This window comes from Gnatocerus cornutus, chromosome 6 (assembly GCF_029298725.1).
Source record: "Gnatocerus cornutus isolate USDA-ARS CGAHR chromosome 6, icGnaCorn1.1, whole genome shotgun sequence".
In the NCBI taxonomy this organism is placed as follows: Eukaryota; Metazoa; Arthropoda; class Insecta; order Coleoptera; family Tenebrionidae; genus Gnatocerus; species Gnatocerus cornutus.
In genome coordinates this window covers 9,789,126-9,801,581 of record NC_142238.1, presented here as the reverse complement: position 1 = coordinate 9,801,581, position 12,456 = coordinate 9,789,126, and the positions used below count along the sequence as shown (strand labels likewise).

The 12,456-nt window shown below is 37.2% G+C and overlaps 5 protein-coding genes across 6 annotated transcripts; 2 read left to right on the top strand and 3 right to left on the bottom strand.

The window, feature by feature from the left end:
• Positions 1-24: 24 nt before the first annotated feature.
• PSMG1 (Proteasome assembly chaperone 1) lies at positions 25-993 on the top strand. Its single transcript, XM_088039993.1, has 3 exons — positions 25-281; positions 327-543; positions 594-993. The coding sequence occupies exons 1-3, from the start codon at positions 202-204 to the stop codon at positions 972-974; spliced, it is 678 nt and encodes a 225-aa protein (XP_087896119.1). The 5' UTR covers positions 25-201; the 3' UTR covers positions 975-993.
• Positions 984-2,783, bottom strand: hd (humpty dumpty). The gene is made up of 2 exons (XM_088039992.1): positions 1,617-2,783; positions 984-1,568 (listed from the first exon to the last, which is right to left on the bottom strand). Exons 1-2 carry the CDS (start codon positions 2,670-2,672, stop codon positions 1,023-1,025), a joined length of 1,602 nt encoding a protein of 533 aa, XP_087896118.1. The 5' UTR covers positions 2,673-2,783; the 3' UTR covers positions 984-1,022.
• Positions 2,784-2,964: 181 nt separating this feature from the next.
• Cul5 (cullin 5) lies at positions 2,965-6,595 on the bottom strand. The gene is made up of 7 exons (XM_088038564.1): positions 6,503-6,595; positions 6,228-6,449; positions 5,637-6,174; positions 4,096-4,945; positions 3,749-4,048; positions 3,337-3,673; positions 2,965-3,290 (listed from the first exon to the last, which is right to left on the bottom strand). Exons 2-7 carry the CDS (start codon positions 6,255-6,257, stop codon positions 3,003-3,005), a joined length of 2,343 nt encoding a protein of 780 aa, XP_087894690.1. The 5' UTR covers positions 6,258-6,449; positions 6,503-6,595; the 3' UTR covers positions 2,965-3,002.
• A 70-nt stretch (positions 6,596-6,665) lies between these two features.
• ATPsynO (ATP synthase subunit O, mitochondrial) lies at positions 6,666-7,591 on the top strand. The gene is made up of 3 exons (XM_088038568.1): positions 6,666-6,793; positions 6,880-7,254; positions 7,302-7,591. The coding sequence occupies exons 1-3, from the start codon at positions 6,767-6,769 to the stop codon at positions 7,527-7,529; spliced, it is 630 nt and encodes a 209-aa protein (XP_087894694.1). The 5' UTR covers positions 6,666-6,766; the 3' UTR covers positions 7,530-7,591.
• A 27-nt stretch (positions 7,592-7,618) lies between these two features.
• On the bottom strand, positions 7,619-12,434 carry LOC148172718 (eukaryotic translation initiation factor 2 subunit 3, X-linked-like). 2 transcript variants are annotated; one of them, XM_088038566.1, is made up of 7 exons: positions 12,318-12,434; positions 11,992-12,166; positions 8,905-9,141; positions 8,638-8,855; positions 8,393-8,578; positions 8,108-8,338; positions 7,619-8,064 (listed from the first exon to the last, which is right to left on the bottom strand). In XM_088038566.1, exons 1-7 carry the CDS (start codon positions 12,387-12,389, stop codon positions 7,768-7,770), a joined length of 1,416 nt encoding a protein of 471 aa, XP_087894692.1. In that variant the 5' UTR covers positions 12,390-12,434; the 3' UTR covers positions 7,619-7,767. The 2 variants fall into 2 exon arrangements, with proteins under 2 accessions (XP_087894692.1, XP_087894691.1); XM_088038565.1 differs by lacking the exons at positions 7,619-8,064; positions 8,108-8,338; positions 8,393-8,578; positions 8,638-8,855; positions 8,905-9,141 and adding an exon at positions 9,181-10,981.
• Between the last annotated feature and the right edge of the window lie 22 nt (positions 12,435-12,456).

The window sequence follows — 12,456 nt, the reverse complement described above, 5'->3', positions numbered from 1 at the left end:
TGGTATAAAACCGACGGTTTGTTTGATGACGTGAAATGCACGTTACTGTTGGAGCGTTAGCCACGAGATAAATGACGATGACAAGTCCTTTTGACAGATAACCTGAAAAATTTTGTATTGTTTTCAAGTTGCTTGAAAAAAACAACGAGTCATTTTTTGAATTAACTGGAGTGATTTTTCTTGTACTTTTAATACAAGACGATGGTTTTTGGTGAAATTGTGGAGCCCTCGACAAGAGCCCTAATCGATGACGACTTTGAGGAATATCCGGAATACACGAAGTAATACCCAAACCAATATAATTGTCGATTATTCTTTACTTTTAGACCGGAAATTGTGTGGCAAGGCGATTTAACAGTCCCTCCACATCTTGATACTTTAATATTTATTGAAGGGGCAAAAATTACCAAGTTATTCAGTGCTTTAATTTTGAATTCCCAAACACCTTGTGTTAAATTGGAATCAGGAGACGTTCAAATATATCAGACTGCGGATAATAAGTACATTATTTCATATGTGAAGAAAGATATCACAACAGGAGAAGTGAGTTTTTTACCTTAAAGGGCAAAAAAGGTAATTAATATTTGTTTTAGATTGTTGAAGAACTGTCTGAGTGGATTAAAAAAGCAAAACATATCTATGGAATAATTTCAGAAACCTTGTCAGCATATCAAACTCTTGATTCATCAGAGAAACCTGAGACGCTAATCAGGAAGTTGTCTACTGAAACAACCAGTGTATCTAATTATGAGAAACTTGAATCCCCTAATTTGGTCTCTGGTTTAGGGGCTGATGTTTTATCATATTCTATTCATACAGGTTTGAATGCCACATTATTTGTAGTTTACATGGATAATTCGCCTTTAGATTCAGTTAATACCAGCCCAATTATTACACTTATGCGATTTTTAAATTTACCTGTTAGTAAACCACTATCAAATTTAAATCCTGCTGCAAGCAACTTGTATTTATAAATAAAAAAACATTTTTTTAGACTTTATTTATATATGAATAAGTTATAACTACGTCCATGTATAAGTTTGGTTATCATTGCTATATTTTAAGCACTCTACATGAGTCACACAACTATCAGCCTTGCAGAATCGTTCAAGAATTTTCGTATTCAAACCGCAATCAGATAAATTTTCCTTGTCAAAAATTATGTTTCTTTTAGACGCATCATCTTCAATCTTTAAAACTTTATTAAAAGGCAGTGTTGACGCAACATTAACGAAAGTTGCGCTCATATTATGTTCGGACGGATTAATAGAAAATAAATTATGTACTGTGTTAGGAAGTATAGGTCCTGAGATTTCCAGAGAATGAAAATCTGCATTGTCAAGATGAACTTTACTTTCTCTGACTTTAAGAGACTTTAAAGTTGCTCCGTTAAAAGCGACCGGCGCTAGCAGCGTCGGAGGTATACCAGCGAAAGGCCCTGTGGGCGAAGTTGCACTCTTGCAGTTGAGCAAGAAATTGTAGAGAGCGTGGACTTCCACATCTTGAACTAAAACTAAGCTCTGTTCGCTGTTGTCCACTTCACATTCGGCTTTATGCACGATCTTGGCCTAGAAAACGAAAAGTAAAAACCGAATAAAAGTACTGACTTTATTTACTTGTGTGTAATTAATTTGTTTGATGTCGTCTGCATTAACTCCCATACTCTCCAGCCATTGTTCATCTGGGGGGTCCTCTTCTGTTTCCCCAACAGTGGAATCCCAAGTTTCATATCCCTGATCTGAGTCTCTCTTCTTCTTCAAAGGCATGGAGAACTCAATCTCTTCCTGTTTGAGCATTTGTCTAAATCCCCTAGTCGTGGGGGTAATTAAAGCATGGATGTCACTAATCCCACAAATTCCTGCGGCGCGAAAAAGCACAGTAAAACTGTTCGCGCAGACATAAAAAAACGGACATTGTTTTGTTCGCAATAATTGAAACAAAGAGCGCAAACTATCTTTCCAAGCATTTTGTAAACTCGCTTTAATTGTTGGGTTGGTCACAATGCTTCCATCAGCTTCTGAGACCTTTCCAGAAGTGCGTGGAAACAGTGTGAGCCAGGGCAGTGATGGTTGTTGCCAATAAAGACAACATTGGTGGAATTTTGAATTTGGGGATGTGTCTAAATTTGTGGCACTGTTCTTATCTAAACATCTGACAAAACCTGTAGTGCCTGAAGCTTCTTCGCTGATTTTCAACTTCGGGCTCCAAGAAAACGGTCGATCTGACCATAGTCGCGTTTTTGTTTTCAATGACCAGTCTATTGGAATATCACTTTGGCCTTTTGCTTTCACAACTAGCACTTCACTTTCACTTTCTTTATTTAAAATATTCTCAAATGAAGTCAATTTCGTTTGGTTACAAGACGTACTGGGCTCATTTTGATGTAGTAGTTTGAACAAAGTTTGATCTGTGGATTCTTCTAAAATTGATGGAACTTCCTCTTTGAACTTTTTGTTATTGTCGGCTTTAGAAAACGGATTCTTGCGTTTCTTAGCAGTTATGATATCTTCAAAAACTGCGTTTTTGTCTTCACTTGGTATTGTGGACTTGTTTAAAACACTGCCCGCTATGCGGGCTTGGAGAGCCTTTTTCTTCATTTTGAGCTTGTGCAGCTTCATAACTTCTGATGGATGATGCCATTTTACGGTTTCTTTTTTGGGACTTTCTGGCATTATTTACAATTTCAGTCAAAAAATAAACCGAACCAAAATGTTATGTACACAACTGTCAAAAACACCTGTTTACTTGACATTTGACATTGAGCGTGGCAGGGCCACCAACCCCAGTTCGCAAAAATTTCAAGCGTACACCAATAGTGGTATTGCTTTTTGGTCACATGACAACTAGCGGAGTCACAATTGGTGGATTTACATTCTCTTGCTAAGCGGGAATCACCGAATTCAAAATATAACTAAGCTATTCACAAAAGATCAATTTAAATGTAGCACATGTAAAAATCTTACGTTGTGATATATAACAAATGTTTTATTATTGTAACAACTTTATGCAATATAAATAAAGGTATTAATATCATCGTCGTCTCTTTTCATGTATTTGTGTTCAATGAGCCACTCTAATTGTTCCTTAATCATTTTCTTAGAAGGAAGGAACATATTTTTCAAAATGTCCACCAACTCTGTTTGTAAAGACGCGTTAGATATTCTCTTCCTCATTTTCAAAATTTTTATAATAGCTTCTTGCGTTCTGAGGATTCTCAATTGTACAATAGATTGATTGTCCTCCATTTGTGACCTTTCGGTGCTCAGTTGCAATCGTCCAATTAAATTAACCTGAATACGACAAATTTATAAGTAGTCTAATCATTAAATTCCGTACCTTTCCCCGTTTCTGTGGTTTTGCATTTTTAACAAGTGCAAACTCCTGATTGACCCAAAACACTGTATGCTCGGTAAAGTCCTTCGGCGCAGTTACACTGGGCGACATTAAAAGGAGTTGCCTTTTCAGTTTAGGGAACGCGACTAATGACCACAAGGTCCGTCTTAGTTCACCGTCTGGAAGTTCAGTGGCCAATCGCAAATTTTCGTACGTTATCTTATCATGTGGTCGTTGATTCCATGCGAAAAGCACAGCCATTTGGAAAGTCGTTACATCTAAATCAAATTTGCCACCGTTTGTCGCAAAAGTGATTGTACCATTACTCATATGATGATACCTAAACAAAAAACAATGTTTAAATAAAAGAAATTGATGTATTTTCATAGTTTGTCTGAAACAGGGGACTTCATACCATTGCAGTTTTCTTCCTGAGTGTTTTTTCTTATAAAAATCTTCCACTTCGGGTATATAATCTTCAAGTTCTACCGGTAGACTGACTGTGACGCGTTCTGAGCCTCTAGCCCAAGCACCAGCATTCAAAATCTTAATATTAATAGCGTCATGTCGTGCCGTGGAAGCTCTAAATTGTCCATTTAAATCTTCACTAACTTTAATGTCTTGGAACATTCGTGCTAATTTGTTTACATAATCAGCAGGCATTCCAACTTCACGCAACCACTCCACCATATCCTCTTCTTTTTCACTATCAGCACTGAAATGAGAGTGGTAAAAAAACATAATTAATTCGATGAAATGTACCTTGCATCTAAAATAAGTCGTCTCGTCAAATGTGCTTTATGATAACGCATAAAAACATCTTTATTAGATATATATTTAAGCACTAACAAGACGTCTCTGAGCCTCGTTTCAATTTCTTCTGTCGTTAAACGTTTCGACAGTGGCGTTCGTCTTAGCAACATATCGCAATAATTAGCTAGAAGCTCTGGACATTTACTTTCAGGAGCTACAACTTTCCCTCCGGCATTTCGCCCGGAATTCAATTCTAGTCTAAAAACTGTAGTATCATTAACTACAGCTTTAAACGCTTTATCTCTAGCTGTAAGAAACCGTGGATCATCAGAGAACGCGTCATGCACCAATTTACTGAATTTCCTAAACAGCTCTAAAAGTCTTTCGACGTATTTCTCCGAATCTTGAGTGATAATATCTGCTGCAGCAACCATATCAGCTAAACCAGCTTGTGTTATATGATTCTGAAGCTCTGTAAGCATTGGTTGAACACCTTCCGGGACTCGTTCTAACAGACGGAACATCAATTGGAGTCTTTCTGTTTCTCCAGCTTTAATTAGCGGGGCGCATTCAGCTAGGAGAACCGAAAGAGTATTGCTGACTAAAACTTTGACGCAGCACTGGATAACTCCGTTACTGCCGGCTTCGAGGTAACGTTGGGCTCGTGCTTCTTCTTCTCTTAGTTTACTATCGGCGTATCTCATGTAGGCTTGAACGCCGTTCGATTCTAGTTGCTCAGGTGCCTTCAGTCTATAGAACATTTCAGTGCTTTGGATGTAGGCGGCTTCGAAGTTTTCGCGATAAATCTTCAATCGGTCGAAAGTGTTAGAACACAGATTGACGTACGATTCTCTAACACCTAGAAGGAAAATTACATGTCAATGTTATCTGCTATTTTTGATTGAAGTAGAAATAATAACTTTGGAGCCTTCATTTTATTCAAATTGTTTTTAGTGTTCCTAAAAATATGCGGGACCGACAATGATAAAAGTGAAATGAAATGACAAAAACTGTATCTATCTATCAACGCTAATTAAACATGAATTGGCACCATTACATCATTGTAAAAACATTAAAGATGAGATATGAGATAACATGAATGCATTCTTTGTACTCCTCTTAATTTTAGAATCTCTCACAAACATGATGTAACAAACCCAAAAAAATATACAATTGGTCCAGGGCTCTATTCACTTGTAAATGGGAGATTAATTTTATTTATTGCAAGACTATATTCGAAAACTGCTAAAACACAATTATTATCAATAATTATTTTGCTTATCTTCTTGACATGTTTACTTGGACAAGCGAAAACGTAAATGTGTATTTTGAAGGTTGCTTTTTAAATAATAAAATAAATGAAACTCAAGTAATATAAACACATTATTTGATACACTCAAGGACAAGTTCAATTTAAGGGCCAAATTAAAGCTCTTGAGTCTTACTAAAACGTTTGCTTTAAAGTTAAATCCTTTAGCCCCTTGAACTCAATTTTAACAGACAAATAATATGTATTTCAGGAGGAAAAATCAACAAGCAATAATTTTTACCTATTACAAGTTGAGCATCAAAAGCTTCTCCATTCCTCTCTGCATGAACAAGCTTCATAGCACTATCCTGCAGTCTATGCTTGATGTCTTTAAATATGCTTTCATTCCAAGAATCCAACATCAATTTCCTCACTATACTTTCATCTGCTGCCCCTTTTTTCCCACTACTACTTTGTACATTTGTAGTTCCTGCTGAGGTCTTGCCTTGTAAAGAAGTTTCTAACTGTCTAAATGGGGTTGGTAGATAGTTGCATTGCGTGAAAAATTTTCTCCATTCTGCTATATAAGCTTTTAGTAGGGCTTCATCCTGTCTCTGGGCAAGTACGCGTGTTTGAGCTTGCTTAATAAATTGAACTATATCCTCTTGTAGGTGATCTCGCAGTTTTCCAGGACCTTTTTCATCCCATAAACAAACTAAGTGCACATCATAAAATAACTGTTGCCATTCTTTCTGTGGCACAGGTTCTTGTTTTAATAGTTTTAAAACAATGGGGCGCATTAGTGGCCATTTGTCTTCAAATTTCAATTGGCCTTTCTCCTGAATAAAGGAACGAGTTTAAGACGATGATATAATTTAATTTTCGTACTTACTTTAAGCATTTTAGAGGTTGCAATTGGCATTGGAAATAATTTGTTCTCACACTGATATGTATTTACATTGGGCTAATTGTTTGCTAATTTTACGAGGCGCAACAAAAATTCCAATTATTTGTTTTGGGACATTTTTCCTTTAAAAAGCCGACAAGAGAGACGAATGGACAAAATTTCCACCATGACCAGACAGCTCAATGTTTAGGGAGGGGGCGATACCAACTGCAGCGAAGTAAATAAGTACTTTGAGTACTTTGCGTCTTGAATGAACGTACTTAAGTCAAAAGCGATGGTGTAAAAACGATTATATAGAAATAAAATCTAAAAACAGGGCACCTTGCACCTGCTTCACAAAAGACAAACTTCAACTTGACATTTGAACAAACTAATACCAACGCAACAAAGTTAAAAGTGACAGTGACAACCTGTCAAGTGTCAAATTCAACAAAATCCCTGTTTGACAGTCTTGGGATTCGGGGGTTACGTGCCCTTTTTCCAATTATATACTAAAATAAGAAAAAGGTCTTTAAACAACAGCCATGGCCTGCAACAAACTGTCCATGATGGTAAGGTTCTAACATTTTTAGAGATGTAATAGTCAGCATGTCCTTTGATCAATTTGGTTACATAACGAGTCTGATTTTTTGAATAGGTGCGTTCCTTCAGCACCGGCAATATCACCAATCAACTGGTTAAGCCCCCAGTCCAAGTTTTCGGCATCGATGGGCGCTATGCCACTGCTTTGTATTCCGCTGCTACTAAACAGAAAACCATTGACACAGTAGAGAAAGACCTAAAGAAATTCCAGGATGCTCTTAAATCCGACGTAAAATTAAACGAGTTCATTAAGAATCCAACAATCAAACGTAGCTTGAAGTCCGAAGGTTTAAAAGCCATTGCCTCAAAAATCTCACTGAATCCGCAAACTTCTAATCTTCTGCAAACGCTTGCGGAAAATGGGCGTTTGAAGAACATTAATGGGGTGATAAACGCGTTTAAAATCATCATGGCAGCTCACCGTGGAGAGGTAAACAAATTCTTGTACATTTTCAGTGAAAAAATGCAAGTTTTTAGGTGACCTGTGAAGTAACCACCGCCAGGGAATTGGACGCTAGTCAAAGGCAAAAGTTAGAGGGTGTCTTGAAATCGTTCGTAAAATCCAACGAGTCTATTCACTTGACCGCTAAAGTTGATCCTTCTATTATTGGAGGGATGGTTGTGAGCATTGGTGACAGGTATGTGGATATGAGCGTTGCCAGCAAGATTAAGAAGTACACAGAACTCATCAGTACTCCAGTTTAAAGTAATTGTGAATCATGATAGATGTTGCATAGTTATTCAATAAACCATTACATGGATTTTAATCGGGTTTTTTTTGTAAAATAAGAAAATATAGCCCACGTTTTATTACATAATTTAAACATGAGTTTCAAATGATACCTAAATAACACCAAACTGTAAATAAATACCATATTCTATAACTTGTTAGAAAATATAAGGTTCAATAAAAACTAAAAACGCTTATATGGAAACCTGGTGTTTAGTTGGTGGTAGGTTCAATTGTTTCTCCTCCGCGAATTTGTCCCCATCCAATAAGACGCCAATGTTTTTCTACACGTCTACTAAGAGCAATCTTCTCGCCGACTTCTGTGCAAACAGGATTTGTCAAAGCGATTTTAACCAAATCAGCTCTCGTGGCAACGACACGTCCTCCAGTACTTAAAGAACCAATATTGACTAACAAGACTTCGCTCTTAGAGAGCTTTTGAACCTTTGCGCCTTTCTTGTCTCCTTCCGTGCGGACACCCAGCAATCGTTTCAAGAGATAGTAGCTCACCTATTCAACAGTCATTATCAATCAAACTAATAAAGTTTCTTACCTCAAGTTCAATAAAAATGCTTGGAAGAGCCCCAACAGCACCCAAGACTTGACCAACTAAACGATCCGCACGACATAAAGTTGGTTCAATTTTAGTACCAACTCCGATTAAACCTCCGGGAACAGCAAATTGCAACTCGTTTTGTTCCGTATATAAGGATACAATTCGAGAAAAGATGGGGCGACAAGTTAGTTTTCCCTCAGAGTCTTTGCTGACTAAACCAGGTCTAACCTAATTAAAAATTCATTAGTTTGTAGTTGTGGAATGAAAAGCCGTTTTACTTACTTCGATTTCTTGTCCTACTTTCAAAACTCCCCTCAATATGCTACCGCCAGCAACACCACCTTTGAGATCATTGACCTCGCATCCTGGCTTATTGACGTCGAAGGAACGGATCACGATAAGGCGAGGCTGAGATGTGAAATCTCTCACAGGGATGGGGATCTTCTTTGTTATATATTCACACAATACCTAAAAACATTAAATATTTGACTTAGTAAACAAATAAACGATGTGCAAAACCACCTTACCTCAATGTTATATTTCAGCTGAGCCGATATCGGAATAATCGGCGCCCCTTCGGCCACAGTTCCTTGCACAAATTTCACGATCTGCTCATGCTGTTCCTTGGCTTGTCCCTCCTTGACCAAATCAATCTTATTTTGCAAGATTATAATGTGTTTCAACTTCATAATTTCAATAGCAGCCAAATGCTCGCTAGTCTGAGGCTGCGGACAAGACTCATTACCTGCTCAAAAACAAAATTACCACTAGAATTTTCATAATGTTGATTTTACCGGCAATGAGAAGAAGTGCTGCGTCCATCACAGCAGCTCCGTTAAGCATGGTGGCCATAAGAATGTCGTGACCAGGGCAATCGACAAAACTTACATGACGTACCAACTGGAATCTACCAGTACAGGCAGGTCGTAAGCAAGGAAAACTATCATCCTTCGAGGAGGCTCCAGAAATGTAACAAGCGGGTCTGGGGCACTTGGGATTGTCACACTTGTAGATTTTTGCGTTCGCGTAGCCTTGAAATATGAATAAATGAATTAATATTAACCTAGGACTGAATCCATTTGTTTTTTGGAGTCTTACGACTGAACTGGTCTTTAATATTTTTTCATATGGAGTTAACTTTTTATTTAAGAAAGTTACATCAATTGTATTAGAGTTGCAAAACAACATATTACATATTCGTGAGACATTGGCAGTGTCATAAAAGATCTAATATACGTACAAAATATAATAAAATGTTGAAAAACATCTACATAACGTAACTACTTATTATCAACATCTAAAAACAGTGAGTACGAAGTTACAACAATCTTCACATTTCTTAAGAAACTTAACATTATCTAATCGTAAACATTGTACGGTTAACTCTTAAACCTATCTATACGATCAACTTTCGTAAACATCTAACTTGTCTTTTACAATCTTATCCAAATAAGTATCTACGACAGGAATCAGCCGTACATTTACAGACTGACTTGCCTGCCAAAACCTCGTTCTTATCAGGTGTCTGTAGTTTTGGCCGCGCTTTCTCTGGAGTATTAGAAGCAGATCCCATATTATCGGTCATGTAATCAAATGTTAACTCTTCTCCTTTTTCTATTTCTCTTAGAGAAAAAAGTGCCAGTTCAGGTAGATTTGGATCAGAACAATTAATCCAAACCGCCCAAACAGCCAAATTCGGCTCACAGGAATGATTGATGAAATGTGAAATATTTCCGTATTTTGCTGCATCTACTGTATATGGATTATCTTTGGAATTGTAATCCAAATCGAACAGATAAGTTAGTCCTCGGGCATCATAAGTATGCCCACGAACTTCTGCTTCTTCGTGTGTGATGACTTCTCCAACATATTGGCAGATAAACTCTCCGTAATGAATTTTCCGTAGAGTTTTAACGCCCCAACCACACCCATTTTCAGTGCGGAATATACAAAGTGGGACTTTCCGCCCTTTTTGTACAACTCGGTTTCTGCAGTCTGGTCCACATTTGCATAAATCGTTGCATTCATAAATCGCCATGCCAGGAATTATATTTATCCTGTCTGGCTTTCGGTAGGTAAAGCTGTTGGGATCTTGGCGGCCACAACATTGTTTTTTTCTAGGTCCGCATTCGTCACAATCACATCCCTTGGCGGGTTGATATGGAATTACGACATTACTTCCAGCGATGTATTCGTTAATATAAACGAAATCTTTAGGCGGCTCTTCCAAGTCTACATTATTTTCAACTTTGATGATTGCATCCTCCTTGCAGCTGAAATTGATATAATCTTCCCATTTTTCAAGTTCGGCCAATTGTGCTTCCCGTTTTAAAAGCAATTGGTACAAAAGAATGTCGCGTTTACCTTCACTTAATTTTACGACATGGCGTTCTTTTGGTGGGGTAGCCGCTAGTCGAAGAATTCGTTGCTGTAAGCTAACTTTCTGCGGTAGCGCTCGCAGATCCACCTTTTCCAAATTGTCCAGCAACGACTGCTTACTAAGATTGTTAGAAATGTTTAATTTTTCCGACAAAGCCTCCAGGACTTGCTTTCCAACATTGTTAGCGAAAAAGTCCATTAGAACCAACGGACAATGCTCCAAGTGCTCCAACGGTTCCCACGTGTTATGGTCGTTGGTATAATTTTCCCACTTTACCAGAAACATCGGTCTGCCCCCGCAGACTTCATGTTTTAAAATTTTTTCCACTGCATACTCCCTCGAATATGTTACAGGCTGTTTTTTAATGCTTTTCCATTTTCTCTTCGTACCCTTTCGTTGTGCTTCTGTTTTAAGAGATCTTGGGTCCACTCGAATGTGTCGGAAATCCTCCGGCCATGTGATTTTACCCGTTTCATCGAACTGGAGCCTCTCTATAAAGCCACATAAACGGTTTGAGAATGAAGAACGATTCAACATGGAGAAAGTAATATACTACTGTTTATAAAGACACTATCAGTTCGATGGGGGCGAGTTTAAGGTGCACTGCACTACACGAATACGCACAAGTTTATAACAACGATCACTGCTCGCACTGCCACGTCAACGATTAAAGACGCTGTTACAGCGTCGGTTCGAGTCATTTCATGTAAAATTTAAATTAATAATTGAATAAATTATGAGCTACGATTGCCGTTTCTCAGGAAATGCAAGGGACCCAGACTCTTGTTACAACAATTTTTTGTTGAATTATATATTACTTATCGATTTCGTTGAACTCCCCAGTTGTTCCATAATTTTTTAAAACTCGGTGTCGATTGATCGATTGTTTAAAAGTCTATGCATATTTTATTTACCGAAATAAGTTTTCTTTTGAACTTTTTCCAAACGAACACCATAATAAAACTAAAAAAAAATAAACTTCTTTCTTGCTTTTGAAGAATCTAACGAAAACTTATTGAAACTCAAAATACGACGAAGTGTAAACGGCTTTATGATCTGAAACAGTTTAATGTATGTTATCAAATCGTTTTGGACTAAAATGTGTTACAATTACGCAACTTACGAAAGGAATAGTCTTTTAATTGCATTTTGCTTTTTGTGTAATTTAGGATCTATAAAACTATTCACCTTCAAGGTATTCAAGGAATTAGCAGTTTTAATTTTTTTCTTCCCTCTATGTTTAAATAATTATACTGTTTAAAGCGAATATTTACATGAAATGACCCTACAAATTAATAATGAAATAAATTAAAAACATCACCTTTTAAAACCATTGATGAATGCATTATTAAAATATTAAAACTTGTGTGCGCATGTGTGCAAAGATAGTAAGGTGAAAACTGCCACAACAGACAAATTAAATAAAAAATTAATTCTCAGGCAGTGAATTACGATATAAAATTCTACGTTAGTCTACTGCAGGTCAGTACAAGCATCATACCTAATTTGATTGTAATATTTCTTTCCAATTCATTCTTAAATCTTACGGTTTGCACCCCTGAGATGGCTTTAACGACAGTGGACTTGCCATGAGCTACATGTCCAATTGTTCCAATATTAATTGTCGCTTGACGACTGATGACTTCTGGTGATAGAGCTGTTAATTTCGTAGGATCCTGTAAAATACATGCATTTGTAAAGAGTCAACAACAGCAGCTGTGTAAGATGATGCAAACATTGAGGTTATGTAGCAAATATTCACGGAATCACAAAATTATCAACTTTAGCATGAACACATTAATTAACTTAGACGTAAATATCAATTACCAATTTTTGCAAGTCCTGTTTGTGTAGATTTGGCTGACCAGTTGTCACGCCTGTACCTTCTGCTGTCGCCATTTTAACCGGGAAACCAAACTAAAAAGCGGGAAGCATGTCATCGTGTCAATTTTAAGAAAAATGATGA